Raw genomic sequence first — 16316 nt, forward strand, 5'->3', positions numbered from 1 at the left:
GACTCCTTAGTTACAGCAGGCAGCCTCCTTAGTTGTGGCATGCGAACTCTTAGGTGCAGCACGCATGTGGGATCTAGTTCCCTGACCAGGGATCAAACCTGGACACCCTGCATTGGGAGCTCAGAGTCTTAAACACTGTGCCACCAGAGAAGTCCTTAGTTTCCTTCTTTTAAATGTGAATATCCAATTTCCCCAGCACCATTTATGGAATAGTCTTTTCTCCATTGAATATCCTTTGCTTCCTTGTCAAATATCAGTTGGCTGTATATGCATGGATTTATTTCTGGGCTCTTGATTTTGTTCCATTGGTCTATGTGTCTATTTTTATGCCAGAACCATACTATTTGATTATTATAGTTTTATAATATAGCTTAAAATCAGGAAGTGTGATGGCTCCCATTTTGTTCTCGTTTCTCAGGATAGCTTTGGCTATTCTGGGTCTTTCATGATTCCATACAAATTTTAGGATTTTTGTTTTCCACTTCTGCAAAAAATGCCATTGGAATGTTTTTTTTAACATAAATTTATTTACTTATTTATTTTACTTTTGGCTACACTGAGTCTTTGTTGCCTCACGCGGGCTTTCTCTAGTTGCGGCGAGCAGGGGCTACTCTTGGCTGCAGTGCGCGGGCTTCTCATTGCGGTGGCTTCTCTTGTTGTGGAGCATGGACTCTAGGCACATGGGCTTTAGTAGTTGCGGCATGCGTGCTCAGTAGTTGTGGCTCACAGGCTCTAGAATGCAGGCTCAGTAGTTATGGTGCACGGGCTTAGTTACTTAGTTGTTCCACAGCATGTGGAATCTTCCTGGACCAGGGCTTGAACCCGTGTCCCCTGCACTGGCAGGTGGATTCTCAACCACTACACCACCAGGGAAGCCCACCATTGGAACCTTGATAGGAATAGTCTACTGTCTACAGATGGCTTTGGGTAGTATGAACATTTTTAACAATATTAATTTTTCCAATCTATGAACAAAGGATACTTGTCCATTTATGTGTGTCTTCTTTGACTTCTTTCATCAATGTCTTGTAGTTTTCAGTGTAGAGATCTTTCACCTCCTTGGTTAAAGTTATTCTTAAGTATTTTATTCTTTTTGAAGCTACTATAAATGGGATCATTTTCTTTATTTCTTTTTCAGATAATTGTTAGTTCAGATAAGCTACTGAATTTTTGTGTGTCAATTTTGTATTCTGCAACTTTACTGAATTCATTGATCAGTTCTGTTTTTTGGTGGAGTCTTTAGGATTTTCTCTCTATATAATCATGTCATCTGCAAATACAGACTACTTTGTTTCTTCTTTTCCAATTCTGATGCTTTTAATTTCTTTTTCTTGCTTGATTGCTCTGTCTAGAACTTCTAGTAATATGTTAAGTAGGGATGACGAAAGTGAGCACCCTTATCTTATACCTGATCTTAGAGGAAAAGCTTTCAACTTTTCACCATTGAATATGATGTTAGCTGTGAGCTTACCATATACGGCCTTTATTATGCTGAGGTACGTTCCTTCTATACCTATAAATTTGTTAAGAGTTTTTTTTTTTATCATGAACAAATGTTGAGTTTTGTCAAATGCTTTTTCTGTGTCTACTGAGATGATCATATGATTTTTTTCTTTCACTCTATTAATGTGATGCATCCCATTTATTTATTTGCATATATTGAGCTGTCCTTGTATCCCAGGGGTAAATCTTACTTGATCACAGGGAATGATCTTTTTAATGTACTGATAAATTCAGTTTGCTAGTATTTTATTGAGAATTTTTGTATCTATATTCATTAGGGATATTGGCCTGTAGTTTTCTTTTCTTGTGGTATCTTTTTCTGGCTTTGATATCAGGGTAATGCTGGTCTTATGAGTTTGGGAGTGTTTCCTTCTCTTCAATTTTTGGGAAGAGTTTGAGAAAAATCAGTGTTAATTCTTCTTTAAATATTTGGTAAAATTAACCAGTGATGCCATCTGTTCTTGGCTTTTTTTTTGTTGGTGGGAGATTTTTGATTATTGATTCAATCTCCTTACTAGTATTTGGTCTCTTCAGATCTTCTATTTCTTCCTGATTCAGTCTTGATAGATTATATGTTTCTAAGAGTTTTTCCATTTCTTCTATGTTGTCCAGTTTGTTGACATATAGTTGTTCTTGGCTTAATTTTGGACACTTTTGGCTCCTGGCTGAAAAAAGGACTACAAACTCTGATCATAATCCTTCTCACATTTGTGTAGCAGGGTTCAGATGTGAGACCTCCACAGTTCTAAATGTTGCTATATAGCTGCTGTCTCATTCAATAGTTCAATAAATGACCATCCAACAACAACAAATGCAGGCAAACTGACACTTATGAAGGTTGAAAAAACTTTCCTAGATAGTTGATGTAATACTGTGATTCCTTAAGGGTGAAGGTCTAGATTGATTGATTGATCACATCCTTAGATGTTAATGGTCTATCTTTCAGCTTAGGCTGATCACAAGGGGAATTCTGATACCTGAAACCATCTGTAAGTGCACAGCTTACTGTCTTCATTAGCATAACATTACTATTCCATTGTCTTTATCAGCATAACTTTACTATTCCAGAAGATTCTTCCTTGGAAGATAAAAGTTATAAATAACTTTATTGCTCATTCCAGAAGCTTCTTAAACAGAAAGCACCAACAAATGGTTTATACACCAAGACTCAGAAGTCCTTGCCTTGCCATGCCCGTGATTTCTAAATGATTATATCATGATCCTTATTTAATTCTAATCAAGCCCACGTTAAAAGAACTGCTTTAAATCAAATTTCAAAACCTTATAAATATCCTGACTTTGCCGTTCCCTTTCTGAGACTCTGAGACTAAGACTCTGTTGAAGTGGCACTTTCTCTCACCAGAGTAAGAATAAACTCAGCCTTTTATCAACAGGTTGTTTTAATATTGGTCAAAAAGTTCATTTGGTTTTTTTCTGTAAGAGGGCTCTAGTAGTGCTTACTTGTCTTTAACTTCATTCGAAGCAATTTTGTTAGATTGTATTGTGACAGCTACAATATCAGTGTGCATTAAAAAAATACCGTATCAAAATTGGTGAATTTTTGTGTAGCCATTTTAATATTGAAGATGGAAGAAAAAAAGCAACATTTGCGGCATGCTTTATTATTTCAAGAAAGGTAAAAACGCAACTGAAACCCAAAAAAAGATTTGTGCAGTGTATGGAGAAGGTGCTGTGACAGATCGAATGTGTCAAAAGTGGTTTGCGAAGTTTTGTGCTGGAGATTTCTCACTGGACGACGCTCCACGGTCGGGTAGGCCAGTTGAAGTTGATAGCGATCAAATCGAGACATTCACTGAGAACAATCATCGTTATACTCCACGTGGGAGATAGCCGACATACTCAAAATATCCAAATCAAGCATTGAAAATCATTTGCACAAGCTTGGTTATGTTAATCGCTTTGATGTTTGGGTTCCACATAAGTTCAGTGAAAAAAACCTTCTTGACCATATTTCCGCATGCGATTCTCTACTTAAACATAACAAAAATGGACTGTTTTTTAAAACAAATTGTGACGGGCTATGAAAAGTGGATATTGTACAATAATGTGTAATGGAAGAGATCACGGGGCAAGCAAAATGAACCACCACCAACCACACCAAAGACCAGTTTTCATCCAAAGAAGGTGATGTTGTGTATATGGTGAAATTGGAAGGGAGTCCTTTATTATGAGCTCCTTCCGGAAAACCAAATGATTAATTCCAACAATTACTGCTCCCAATTAGACCCACTGAAAGCAGCACTCGACGAAAAGCGTCCAGAATTAGTCAACAGAAAATGCATAATCTTCCACCAGGGTAATGCAGGACCACATGTTTCTTTGATGACCAGGCAAAAACTGTTACAGCTTGGCTGGGAAGTTCTGATTCATCTGCCATATTCACCAGATATTGCACCTTCAGATTTCCATTTATTTCGGTCTTTACAAAATTCTCTTAATGAAAAAAATTTCAATTCCCTAGAAGACTGTAAAAGGCACCTGGAACAGTTCTTTGCTCAAAAAGATAAAAAGTTTTGGGAAGACGGAATTATGAAGTTGCCTGAAAAATGGCAGAAGGTAGTGGAACAAAACGGTGAATACATTGTTCAATAAAGTTCTTGGTGAAAATGAAAAATGTGTCTCTTATTTTTACTTTAAAACCGAAGGAACTTTTTGGCCAATTCAATAGTTTTGAGGTGCTAAAGGAAGGTTACCTCTTGCTTGAACAAAGTTACCAAAGTTAACTCTTCCTTGGACAATTCTGAACAAGCTCTATTAAGTTCTAACTTTTTTCCTTTCTCTAGTATCTGCTGATTTTTGCTTTGATACATTTTTATATGTGCTAAAAAAGCAGTTGATCATAGTTTTCTTTTTATTAGCTACATTTTGGAAATGTTTTCCTTGAGGATAGTTAATTCAGTAAGTAAATGAAAAAATGATTAAAATAGAAGAAACTGTATGGGGTATACAAGAAGGATTAGTCACCTTGCCTTGGGGGAACTCAGAGAAGCCATCACAGAGGAGATCACACTTGAACTGAGTATGGAAGGATAAGTAAGAGTTTTCTAGGAAAATAAGGGGAATGGATATTTTATGCTCTGAGGGAAAGGGTCCCAAGGAATAGAGGCAGGACATAGCACTGAGAGAATGGGAGAACTGCTAATAGGGTCTCTATGACTGCAATATAGTATTACATGGCAAAGGAAGGAAAAAAAAAAAAAGATAGAAATAGACTAAATAAGCAATGAGATTAAGAAGTTCAGAGGTAGAACAGCTCATGAAAAGTCCTGGGTGTGGCTATGGGCATGAGTATGAGTTACTAAAGCAGTATTGAGAGGAACGACCTTAAACTTATAGAACTCACAGAACTAAGAGGCTACAATGTTGGATGGGCTCTCTACATGGATCTAAATGGCTATATGGACCATCTACATGATTATTTTATCCTAAGAAAAGGTGAACAGAAAAACCTGGACCATCATAAGGTCCATCCAAAGTGATTAACAACCAACAAGCCAGTTAGAGCATAAGTGAAATGAAAGCAGTTCTAACAGCACAAAGATCCATGATAGAGGTGAAAAAGGTTTCAAAGAAATCTGTTCTCAGTAAGAAATTTTTTTAATTCCTAATCACCACAATCACTATCAGTGATCCATCATCATCTCAGGATCAACAATAAATGGAAATCATCAAAAATGTCATTTTAAAATTTCATTTATTTCTGTTGTTTTATTTTAGTAAATATTCAATCATCACTTCCTTGACTCTTAGTTTTCTCAACCTTAGGTCTTAAGGGATTATAGGACTTTACATCTCCTATTATTGAAGCACCTCCCTCAGATTCACATGCCTGTCAGATGTTATGAAAACTCACAAAAGTATACAAGTTAAACATGCCTGTTTGCACTTATTTTTATATAACTCTAATATGAAGGTCCTGGACAAACAACTGAAGTGTGCTTGCCTAATAACTCAAGGTCTTCAAGCTAAGGTAGCAGATTTACAACACAGAAATGGGAAAATCTTACATTAAAAAAAATAAATGAAACAAAATTTTACCTATTTGAAGTTCTCCAGGTACTTTTTAAATTGTTAAATAATACAGACATTCTACTGTAAATAGAAATCATTCCATTTACTAAAACTCCCAGTGGTATAAGTAAGGACCCATTTCAGTATTGTCCTCCTGCACTTCTTCTCTTGATAATGATCAGGAAGAAGATAGGGTGATACCATTAATATTAAGTGACAGAGAACAATATCTACAAAATTAGCATTTATACAGCACTTTTCTCTTAGAATCCCAAAGCTTTCAAGGCACAACCTTTGATGTCACATCATTTCAAGGATACAGGTAAGGAAAAGCTATTTATATTTCCTTTTTATAAGATAGGAAAATGAATAATACACAAAGTCAGAAAATGAATAATACGCAAAGTCAAATGACTTCCATGCAAATGTTATTGGTGATAAAACAGAAAAATAAGGTTTCTTCATCTTTGGTTTAGGGCACTATGTTCTGAAATATGCTGCCTGTGAAGATAACATCTTTTAGGAATTCATATTAATGAAATGATTATGATGTACCTGCTTAGGGGTCCTTTTTTTCTTTTTTAGATTCATTTAGTGGATTTATATTACATTATTTTCAGTTAGTCTGTTTTCAAATAACTTTTTGGCAGTGGGGCAATTAAAGAGGGTTCTCATCTTGGAGTCACAGAGGAGCTCATTACTACCCTAACCAGTAGTCCTGTCAAAGTTCTGATGTCAGGACTTGCAAAAACAATTGTGATTAGGGAAATATTCATTAATATATTGATACTGTTATTTTTAGAAGGCAAAAGCTCTAAAATTCATATTCTTGACATAAACTTTCCCCAGTGCTCTTCTTTATTCTTTCACCAAAATGTCATTTTTAGCTTTCCTTCTTGTTGAACCACAAGTTCTAATCCAGTAGTCCATCTGAAATAATGATATACTCACTGGCTCTGAGAATGTTCTCCTTGCTGCTGCACCTGGACTGGACCTGCAGAGAGAGCATAAACTCAGTAATTTAGGGCTCATAACAGAGATAGCCAGATATGTATATTTAATGGGCAAACTCCTGAGGTCTAGGAGCAAAGGCTTTATGTATCTCACATATAAAAACATGTTAATAAAAATATGTTACACTTATTCCATATATTTTTAATTTTTCCTTTTCTTACTTAAAGAAAGGACTGATTTCTAGAAAAAAAATTGGGGGCACAATATTGTACATGGGACAAGGGTAAAACTAATGGCATTTTTTAATTGATGTGTATTGGAAATTAGTATATGGGAAAAAATTCAAGTTACCACATATTCAGTTGTGAATTCAGATGCTTAATATTAAAGATACTGTGCTTATCTCTTGACTAAAACAATAATGCAATTCAAGTAATAAAGCTGTAATCAAATGTTCACTGGTAGTCATTTTTAGTTACATATGTTAATGAGGGGAAAAGAGAAATCTTCATATACAATATTTACATGTGAGTCTAATAACCTTTGTTATTTACTGATTATAATAATTGATTATAATTATAATATTAGTTATGAAAGATGTTTCAATTGGAAATCAATGAAATTGAAGTCATTTATTTGCCAGTTCTTAAGTGTGTATGTAGTTATCAATCAGAAACTCATGCTGATTCAAATATTTCAGGTCAAAGTGGAACATTCTTTTACATGTTGCAAAACTGATGAATTCAAGGGCCATGCTGGATGGCATTGACACTTGTTGATTTCAGAGGCAACTGTATTGAAACTCCACACCTCTTCTTCCCACTCCCCAGCAGCTTGCCCCAAATGGTATACACAGCAAATTAATTTCTATCGCTTAACACAGTCTACTATTGTAATGAAACAAATTATGAAAGTAATGTTGCAACTTAGGGTGGGTAATGGTTGTCCTTCCCTGAAAAAAACAATTGTTAATGTTTAAAGAAACAACAACAATAAAAAAAATCACATACACACAAGACACACCAAAAAAAAAAAAAAAGAGAGAGGAAATATAATTCCAGATGTTAAAGTTATTCTCTTTTGGCCCAGATTGTTTAATTAGTTTTAAATACACTAGAATGAAGAAGCTAATCTGTAAGATAATATTCTTATATTCTTTTCTCGAAGTTTTATTGGAGAACAATGCTGGACCAAATGGGAAAGAAATTAATGACTACTTAAAGAAAATAATACAGTAAGGAAGACACGAGAGCAAGGAAAAGGAAAAAAAGAGAGAGAGGTTTGAGGAGGGTAAATCTAGTAGATAGAAAAGAAAGTATGGTCTTATAGAAGGGGACAATATGTAAATGCAGAATGTTCTGCCATTTCTTATTGAAAATTCATACCAAGAGGGTAAGAATGACTAATGAACTTGCTGCAAAATAAACAAGCAAGTTGGCATACCATGGAATGAAAATAAGTGTTAACTATATCAGTACAGCCTTAAAGGAGAAAAGAAACAAACACTAATAGACAAATTAATAGACAAGCTTAATGAAGAGATAAACTACTTTTAAAAACGATTCAAAGAACACAGGAGATAGCCAAAAGAGTGAGAGAAAAATCTGGAGAGAGAAGGAAAAGAAAGGGGAAAATGTTGAAGGACAAAAACAGAATTCAAAGAAGTCAAATGGAAGTCAAGAAAGTCTTCAACAAGATGTAGAAACAGAAGGAGCCAAACCCATAGCGCAAAGCAACGTTTGCGAATGGAAAGCAGCTCCTTTGATCAGTAATAGTTACTCTTAAGTCGTATCCTCTATTCCTCCAGAGTTCATCTTTAAGCCCTTCCAATCTAGAGTGGAGCTAGTGTATGGATAGAAACAAGAGATTTACAATGAACAGAGCAGTTCAGATGAGTAGTTCAAATTGTCTCATCAAATGTTTCAACAGACTTATATAATGTCTAAATGGAAATGGAGGTGAAGTACTAGCTGGCTTTACCAAAAAAAGCGAACCAAATCAAAACCACAATAAAAAAAACACTCTCTCCCTTTCTTAGGTGGCCTAAAACTTAACAAAAAATTCATTCATAGCATTAATTTTTTTTAAGTAGTTTTTTTTTTTAATTTACTTTTTAATTTATTTTTGGCTGCGTTGGGTCTTTGTTGCTGTGTGAAGGTTTTTCTCTAGTTGCAGCAAGCAGGGGCTATTGTTCGTTGCGGTGTGCGGGCTTCTCATTGCAGTGGCTTCTCTTGTTGCAGAGCAGGGGCTCTAGGCACGCAGGCTTCAGTAGTTCTGGCACATGGGCTCAGTAGCTGTGGCTCACAGGCTCTAGAGCACAGACTCAGTAGTTGTGGCACATGGGCTTAGCCACTCTGCGGCATGTGGGATCTTGCCGGACCAGGGCTTGAACCCACATCCCCTGGATTGGCAGGCGGATTCTTAACCACTGAGCCACCAGGGAAGTCCCTCATAGCATGAATTTAATAAAGAAACCCAAGTCTTGCTTTGTGGCACATCAGTTTAGAACGATATATTTCAAACAGTTTTGAAGAGAAATTTGGATGATGAGAAAAATTCAATATTCTGAATCTGGGTTCAAAAATTGCCAACATCAGTATAACCAATGTCTTCTCATTCACATTACATTGGCTATTTGATCCAGATTTGAGGGAAATCACTTTTAAAAATCAATGATTAAATGAACTTCTTTACTGTAGTGATTTTGAGTATACATTAAAAAATTGAGAAAATTAATTTAAAACATTTTAATACTTATGTGTGCAGTGGATGCCCTTTTCTGTACCATGAAACTTGTCATCATTATAATACTGACTTAATTTAATAAAATCCCAATATGAAGACTTTGCCTAGCTCACAATGTAATGGGATTTACTTGAAAGAATAAAGTTGAGAAACAACTATTGTTCTCACAATATGGACTATAAAAAAGGTAACACAGGTCTGTTTCAAGTTTTATGATTTGCTGTTGTTTTTCTTTATCTTACCCAATTTGTCAGGGATTAAAAATGAAAAGTATGGTGTTGGATGATCTGTTACTTTATTCTACTGGATTATGTTATTTTACTAAGATAAATTTATAGTATTGACAATTAATTCCCCTTTCAACTGAAATCAAAGCTAAAATCATGTGTAGAAACAGTATATTAAAGTCAATGGAGGAAATAAAAAACACAAGAGACTTACTGAAAATGAAGGTATTCATTTACTAATCAAGACTGCTTTCAGACATCAAATAATTCATTTAATTCATTTCAACATGTGTTTACATGTATAATTTTTGCTGAAGATCACATTGTCCATTAAGACATCTTAAGCAATGAAACAGAAAACAAAAGGAGGGAGAGCACGTAATAAACGGTAAGGAAAAAAAGTGAAAATGCTTTAAACAAAGCTGAGAAAACTTTAACAAACAACCACAATCTTTAGATACAGTTAGAGAAGTGACTTACCTTATGCTTAGGTCTTAACAAGAATAGCACAGTGTTTAAAGTCAGCTCTTCATTATGGGAGGTACAATTGAAAGCCATAGGTTATAATAACACGAATTGCTACACAGAAATGAAGACTTTTTCAGCCCAACATGAAAAGCTAACTCTTATGGGAAAACATTTCAACTTATGTTTAATGCAACATGAAGAACATTTGAGGGTGTAAACATCAAAACACATGAATCTCACACCAATAAGAGAGAGACAGCCCAATCTCTCAGGAACACAGAAGATTTAATCTGTGACCGTAATCTGTGACACATAAGGGAAGGCACATCACTCTAACATTGAAAGATGCATGCATAATGTGTAAGCATCCACTGAAAGCCCCCACACCCAACCCCCATCCCACTTGTACACACAAAAGCCCACTAAGATACAGAGAAAGAATGTAGTGCCAAGCTGTTATGAAGAAAGCAGGACACACGGAAGCACAGCAGTGGTCATGTGATTTGAGAGGTGTTCTTCCCTTAAACCATCCCATCACCATGCTTATTTTAAAGAAGCCAGGAAAATACCCCCTTCAATGCTGCAATAGCTACGAGCCCCCAGCTTGAAGCTAGTGTGTGGAATTTTGATCACCGTTCCCTGCGATGTCAGGGGCTCTCCAGTGGAAGCCAGATGTGTAACACCAGTTAGTGGGGTACAAATATGTGAATAACAAACATCTTTTCCCTTCTGCATTTCACAGAAGTGAGGGAGGAGAGAAACAAAATAAAACCCATGTCAAGAATAGGTTCATAACAATATAAAGATGTGTAAATATTAAAATGGAGATTACATTTGATTGCAGGTTAACACAACTCAGATTTCATAAAAACTGCCTCTATTTTGCTGCTCACTGGGTTAATTTGTATTCTTTTTCCTTGTAAAAATTTGGAATAAATCTATACAATATGGCTCATATTTAAAATTTCTGAGCAGTTGGTCAGATGGTGTCAAAGTCAAGAACAAAAGTCATCTTCTTTGATGGACATTATGAAAGCCCTCTCTATTTTTAACATGATTTTACTGGTTGGCAGTTACATTTTAAATTAAAAATTAAGCTTCTGTATATATGCTTACTTACATAATCCGAGAAACTCTATGTCAGTGGTTTGCTTTAAATTTTAATCTGTTTAAATTTTAAAAAGCCAATAACAAAAATGACTACCTATTTAGAAATTGTTAGTAAGCTCCCTATGTACTTTTCTTTACTGTTGATAAATCTTATTTTAACATGGGCTGTTCCAGTCAATAAGAGGGTTTTATCAGCTTATTAGGAAAAATGTCAACTTTGGATTCCTATTATTGATGACAGTAGTTAACTTTATCTGTTTTATTTTTTGTATGAGATGGGTTTTGATTCATGTGTGGCATGCAATTTAGTTAGCAGATTTTTAATTGTTTAAAGATCATTTACTTATATTACCATTTTCTCTCCCTCATCCTATTCTTAGCAGGCCAGAATATCTTGATCTTTACTTTAGCATGTCTTTATTATTTTAGGCTCTGGACCCTGCTTTAATCTTACTTTCTTCATCGGTAAAATAAAGACTGTTACGGGCTCAAAGGAAATAATGTATGTATCAGTGATTTTAAGCTATAAAGACGGAAACAAATGTCAGTGGTTGTTATGATCAGTGGAGCCACTGACAGCTGTGAAACATTCTGAATTATACACACTCCTCATTATAACTTTCTCATCAGCTCAAAATGGAGGCAAGTTCTTATTTTTGATGGAAAGAAAAAATAGCCATGTACAGTTATATGTTTTTCTCAATAGGGATTGACCAAAACTTTTTGGAAACGTCATAGCCATATGGCCACATGTACTGGTAGGAATGAAAGCCATATAATCTAAGTCATGGAGCAAAGTCTGAACTAGCTCCTCTAGCATATTTCTTGTACTCCTGAGCTTTTAGACCTTAGACAAGCTATTTCCTCTTTCTAGAATGCTCTGTTGCTTATTTTCTGATCCAAATACTACTTGTCCTTTAAGATACAGCTTAAATTGTATTTGGGGCAAAAAATATTCCCCAAGTTCCTCAACCAGAAATAATCTCTTCTTTCCCTGAACTCTTTTAACAGCCTTACTGAGAAACAATTTACATACTATAAAATTCACATATTTTAAGTACACATTTGATAGCTTTCAATAGATTTATATGGCTGTCCAACCATCACCACAATCTAGTTTTAGGGTATACCTAAATTCTTAAAGCCTCTTAACTGAACTTCTACTTTAAGAGTTCTCATAGTTACTCACATTTCAATTATTGATGTAGGTTCCCAAATATACTGTTTATTTTTGGAGGGAGAGGACCATGACTTTAATTCTCTTTATATTTCTAGCTAAGTCAAATATAGTGCTTTGTATAAACATTTGCCAAATCTCAATGTGTTTATTTTTGTAGTAATTATAGTTTTTTTCAATCTCAGCAGATTCAAATTTATTATTTATAGTTTAAGTATGATCATAGCTATTCCTGTACTATCTTAAAATGTTTTTAATTTATTTGGATCAGGTAATATTAAGAGATATAATATGAAAAGTATGTGGATTATAGCAAAGAAATATCTGAATACCCTATAGAATGATTATAAGAATTTGGAAAACAAATTACTATTAATACTGCTTAAGGTTAATCAAATAGTGACATTTGGAGTCCAATAAAGGTTATTCTATACCATAGGTTTTAGGTCAGGTTAAGAAGATTTCTTTGAGAGAACAGAATGTCCTGTATCTCATAGGTCAGGTCACTTGAATGACAGAGATATTTGATGTATCATGGCCCTTTTGACTTTAATTTCTCTACCTTATTAAACTTATTTAAGAGTAATCTGTCTCTGAAAGAACAAACTTCACTGAATACCATTAACTCATAAAAGTAAAACTTAAGAGAATAGAGAAAAATGACCTCATTGGCATTTACTCAGATTACTTGCCTCTTTAGCCTACCTTGAAAGAGAAGGAAAGAAAGGATTGATTTAAACAACATTAAGCCAACAACTCTACAATCTTAGACTCTTAAATTCTATTTCTTTCTCTTCTCACTTCTTATTGCAAAAATGGAGACTTGGTCTAGAAAAGCTCCGTTCCATAGTTCTATTCATTCATCACTTTATCTGGATAAATTAGGATATAAGTATTTGGCTCATCTGAGCCCAATGACCACTTATTTGTGTTTAATTTGTGTTTATGATATCACAATACATATGTGACTGAACTCAGAGTTTTATTTATAACGTGAAAGGCAGCATGATAAAGGAATGTTCTTTGGAGTCCAGTGGTATGGTTTCTGATACTGGTTTTTCCTTTTCTGATCTTTAGAACCTTAGACGACATTCAACATCCTGGAGTTTTAATTTCCTTATCCATAAAATGAGGAAAATTAAGCAGGATAATATATGTAAAAACTATTGTAAATGAAAAAGAGCAATACAAATCTAAGTCATTATTATTATCCTTACGTACATTTTAAGTCACCTACATTTTATATAGGTAGAATCTGAGGCACAATGAGAATAAAGAATTTGCTCCAGATCATGCCATAAATCAGGGACAAACAGAAGACTATAATTGCCAATTTCTAGACTAAAGCTTCAAAAAAGGCTGAGTTAAGGTGTGAGGTTACCACTGCAAGGGTTAATCTAATTCTGTGTTGTATGATTTTAGTCAAGTTATCTCACTTCCATGGGACTTAGTTTCTTTATCTGCAAAATGAGGATGTTTTCGGGGGTTTCAACTGAGGTTGATGGACCCCTTGAGAGAACCTGTGGATAAAAATGAGGGGTCCATTTACTGTGATGGAGAAAAAAATTATCATTTTTATATTCACCAACCTAATTAAATTTTACTATTTTCTTTCATTATGAGCTTAGGTGACAAATTATAGTAATAATAGCAGAATCTATTGCTTCAAATTATTATGGATATTTAAAAATACTGTGTATGTTCATCAGGATTTCAAATTACAGTAGTCTAATGACTTGCTGCTAAAGTTTGTTATTTGATGTGTTTTTAAAAAGGCAGTATTATTATATCATAATTTGTAATAGATATTTTGCTAATGATTTCAATTTAGTTTTTTTGGTAATCCTATGTATTTTATTTTATATATATTTAAAACATTTTTCTGAAAAAGAGTCTGTAGGCTTTGCCAGATTCCCAAATGGGTCTATGGGAGCAAATGTTAAAAAAAACTCTGAACTAGATAACTTTTAAGCTTCCTTTTATCTCTAGGATTTTGTTGCTGTAAGAAATCTTTAACACCTCCGTCTGCTGCCCTTTATGAAACCACATATAAAAGAAGCCCTTCTCTTTTTGAGAAAATTATATATTGGTCACTGAATTAAGCAACTGCCCATTTAATAGACAGACCATCTCAGAAACAAAAAAGATACATGGCTTTTAAAAAGTTATAAAGACCTCAGACTTAAAAAAAAAAATTCTGCTTTACTTGTTCTTTTCCAATTGGTTTAGATAATTAATTAAATGGAATAATCATTTAACTGTCATCACATTTCAAACTCTCTAACCAAAGGTGAACTTACACACACACACACACACACACACACACACACACACACACGTGTGTGTGTGGATAAATGTGTATCATTAATTAATATTCTTTGAACTCAGTCATACCTTGACCACAGGCAGAGAGCGACAATGCTGTTATCTAAGTATAACATAAATCTTTGCAGGCACACAGACAATATTTATAAGCAACATAATTTTACACATCTTTTCCAGAGGACCATTCTTAAATGTTTTCCCACCACCATCTGAATTACTACTGTCTTAAATTCCACTTAGCTTTCCTAAGTCCTAGGTAAATGTGAAGAATTTCTCTTTTTTCAGTATTAACCTCTTCTAAAAGAAGCTGAACTATGGCAGGTTACACAGCTGGTGAAGTGAATAATTACCATTAAAAATGAAAAGCCTATTTATGCTGCTTTATAGGTAACATGGTGAGTTCCTTATTCTCAAAGAGAATACTATAATATGTAGAACATATCTAAGAATAGAACTGATCACACTATGACTCAAGGGAATATAATTTGAACATCAATCGTGAATATTCTTAATGTATTTCCTATTTAAAGCTTTAATTCTAAATTGAGTCACTCTCAATGACCTCCAAAAAATTTGAAAGTCCTAGGTTGGTCTTCCCTTGGTACCAACAATATTTGTGAGTTGATTTTTGTTCTGAGAATTTTAATGTTGATCATGATAAACATGAGGAAAATACAACTACCTAATTATATATATATATAAATTATATATATAACAAACCTAAATAAAATTTTTTGACTAGTAGGGATTTTAAATTATTGATGACACAATTTCTCAATTTTCAGATGAATAACCGATTATTTTAAAGAGAAATTTATATCCATTCTAGAGATGAGAAAGCAAGGATTGTTACTGGCTTTAGATCACACAGTAAAGTTGTAACGGAACTCAGCCCTCTTGACTTCTAAATCCATTTCTCTGTACACTAGTAGATGACCTTATCTCTCTAACCTACCAATGGCAAGCGCTGCATTCCAAATTAGACCTTGAACTTTCATTGACTTTTTGCTCCTGACTATTTCTCTTAGCAATGAAAACCATTAAGAATAAGTATGTGAATGCAGGAATGAAGAAAAAATGATATAATGGAAGGCAGTTTGGGGAGTAGCACTCTGAAGCCAAACTGGATTTCAATCTTGATTCTATCATTATTAGTTGTTGAAACTGGATAAGTCATAATCTCTCTGTGTCTTTGTTTTCTTATGTATAAAATGAGAAGAATACCAATAATTAACTTATAGGGTTGCTGTGAAGAAAATGAGATAATATACATAAAGTGTTTGCTTAGATGAATATCTGGCCCAGAGTGAACAGTGTATGAGTATTAACTAATACTGTGTTTGCTGTTGTTATCAATACTATTACCATTCTCTGTTTGGATGATACTCTAGATCTGTAATAAAGAATGATGTCTAATTTCTTTCATGATTTTGACAGCTCTCATAAATAAGATCAAGTAAGATTAGTTTAGATAAGTATTTGAATAGAAAGTTTAAAAAAAACGAGTATATCTTATGAAATAAAGCCTAATAGATACAGTCAATAATATAAAAACCTGAATTATTGAGCACTTGTAATTATTATCATTTTCTGACATTCTTAGAAGAAAATCACCTTCATTTTCATTAAATATGAGTTTTGAAATGCTGAGTTTTTAACTAGATTTAATATTCTCCTTGGTTTTCCTTGAGTGGTAGCAGAAATGTGCCTCTTTGGCATAAAGATTATTTTGAGAAAGAGCAGACATAAAAGAGGCTCTGAAAACAGAGTAGAAG

General features: G+C 34.1%; 1 protein-coding gene across 15 annotated transcripts in view; it reads right to left on the reverse strand.

The window, feature by feature from the left end:
* The window catches only part of GPHN (gephyrin), a 617199-nt gene that overhangs the window by 168803 nt on the left and 432080 nt on the right, over nucleotides 1-16316 (reverse strand). For all 15 annotated transcript variants that reach the window (XR_013827354.1, XR_013827355.1, XM_079915075.1 and 12 more), the window contains one exon: nucleotides 6487-6529. Coding sequence is in view for 13 of the 15 variants with exons in the window: in XM_079915075.1 (XP_079771201.1) it covers nucleotides 6487-6529 (43 nt within the window). In the remaining 2 variants the exon portion in view is untranslated. The remainder of the gene's footprint in view (nucleotides 1-6486; nucleotides 6530-16316) is intronic.

Source organism: Stenella coeruleoalba (genome assembly GCF_951394435.1).
Source record: "Stenella coeruleoalba genome assembly, chromosome: 2".
NCBI classification, from domain to species: Eukaryota; Metazoa; Chordata; class Mammalia; order Artiodactyla; family Delphinidae; genus Stenella; species Stenella coeruleoalba.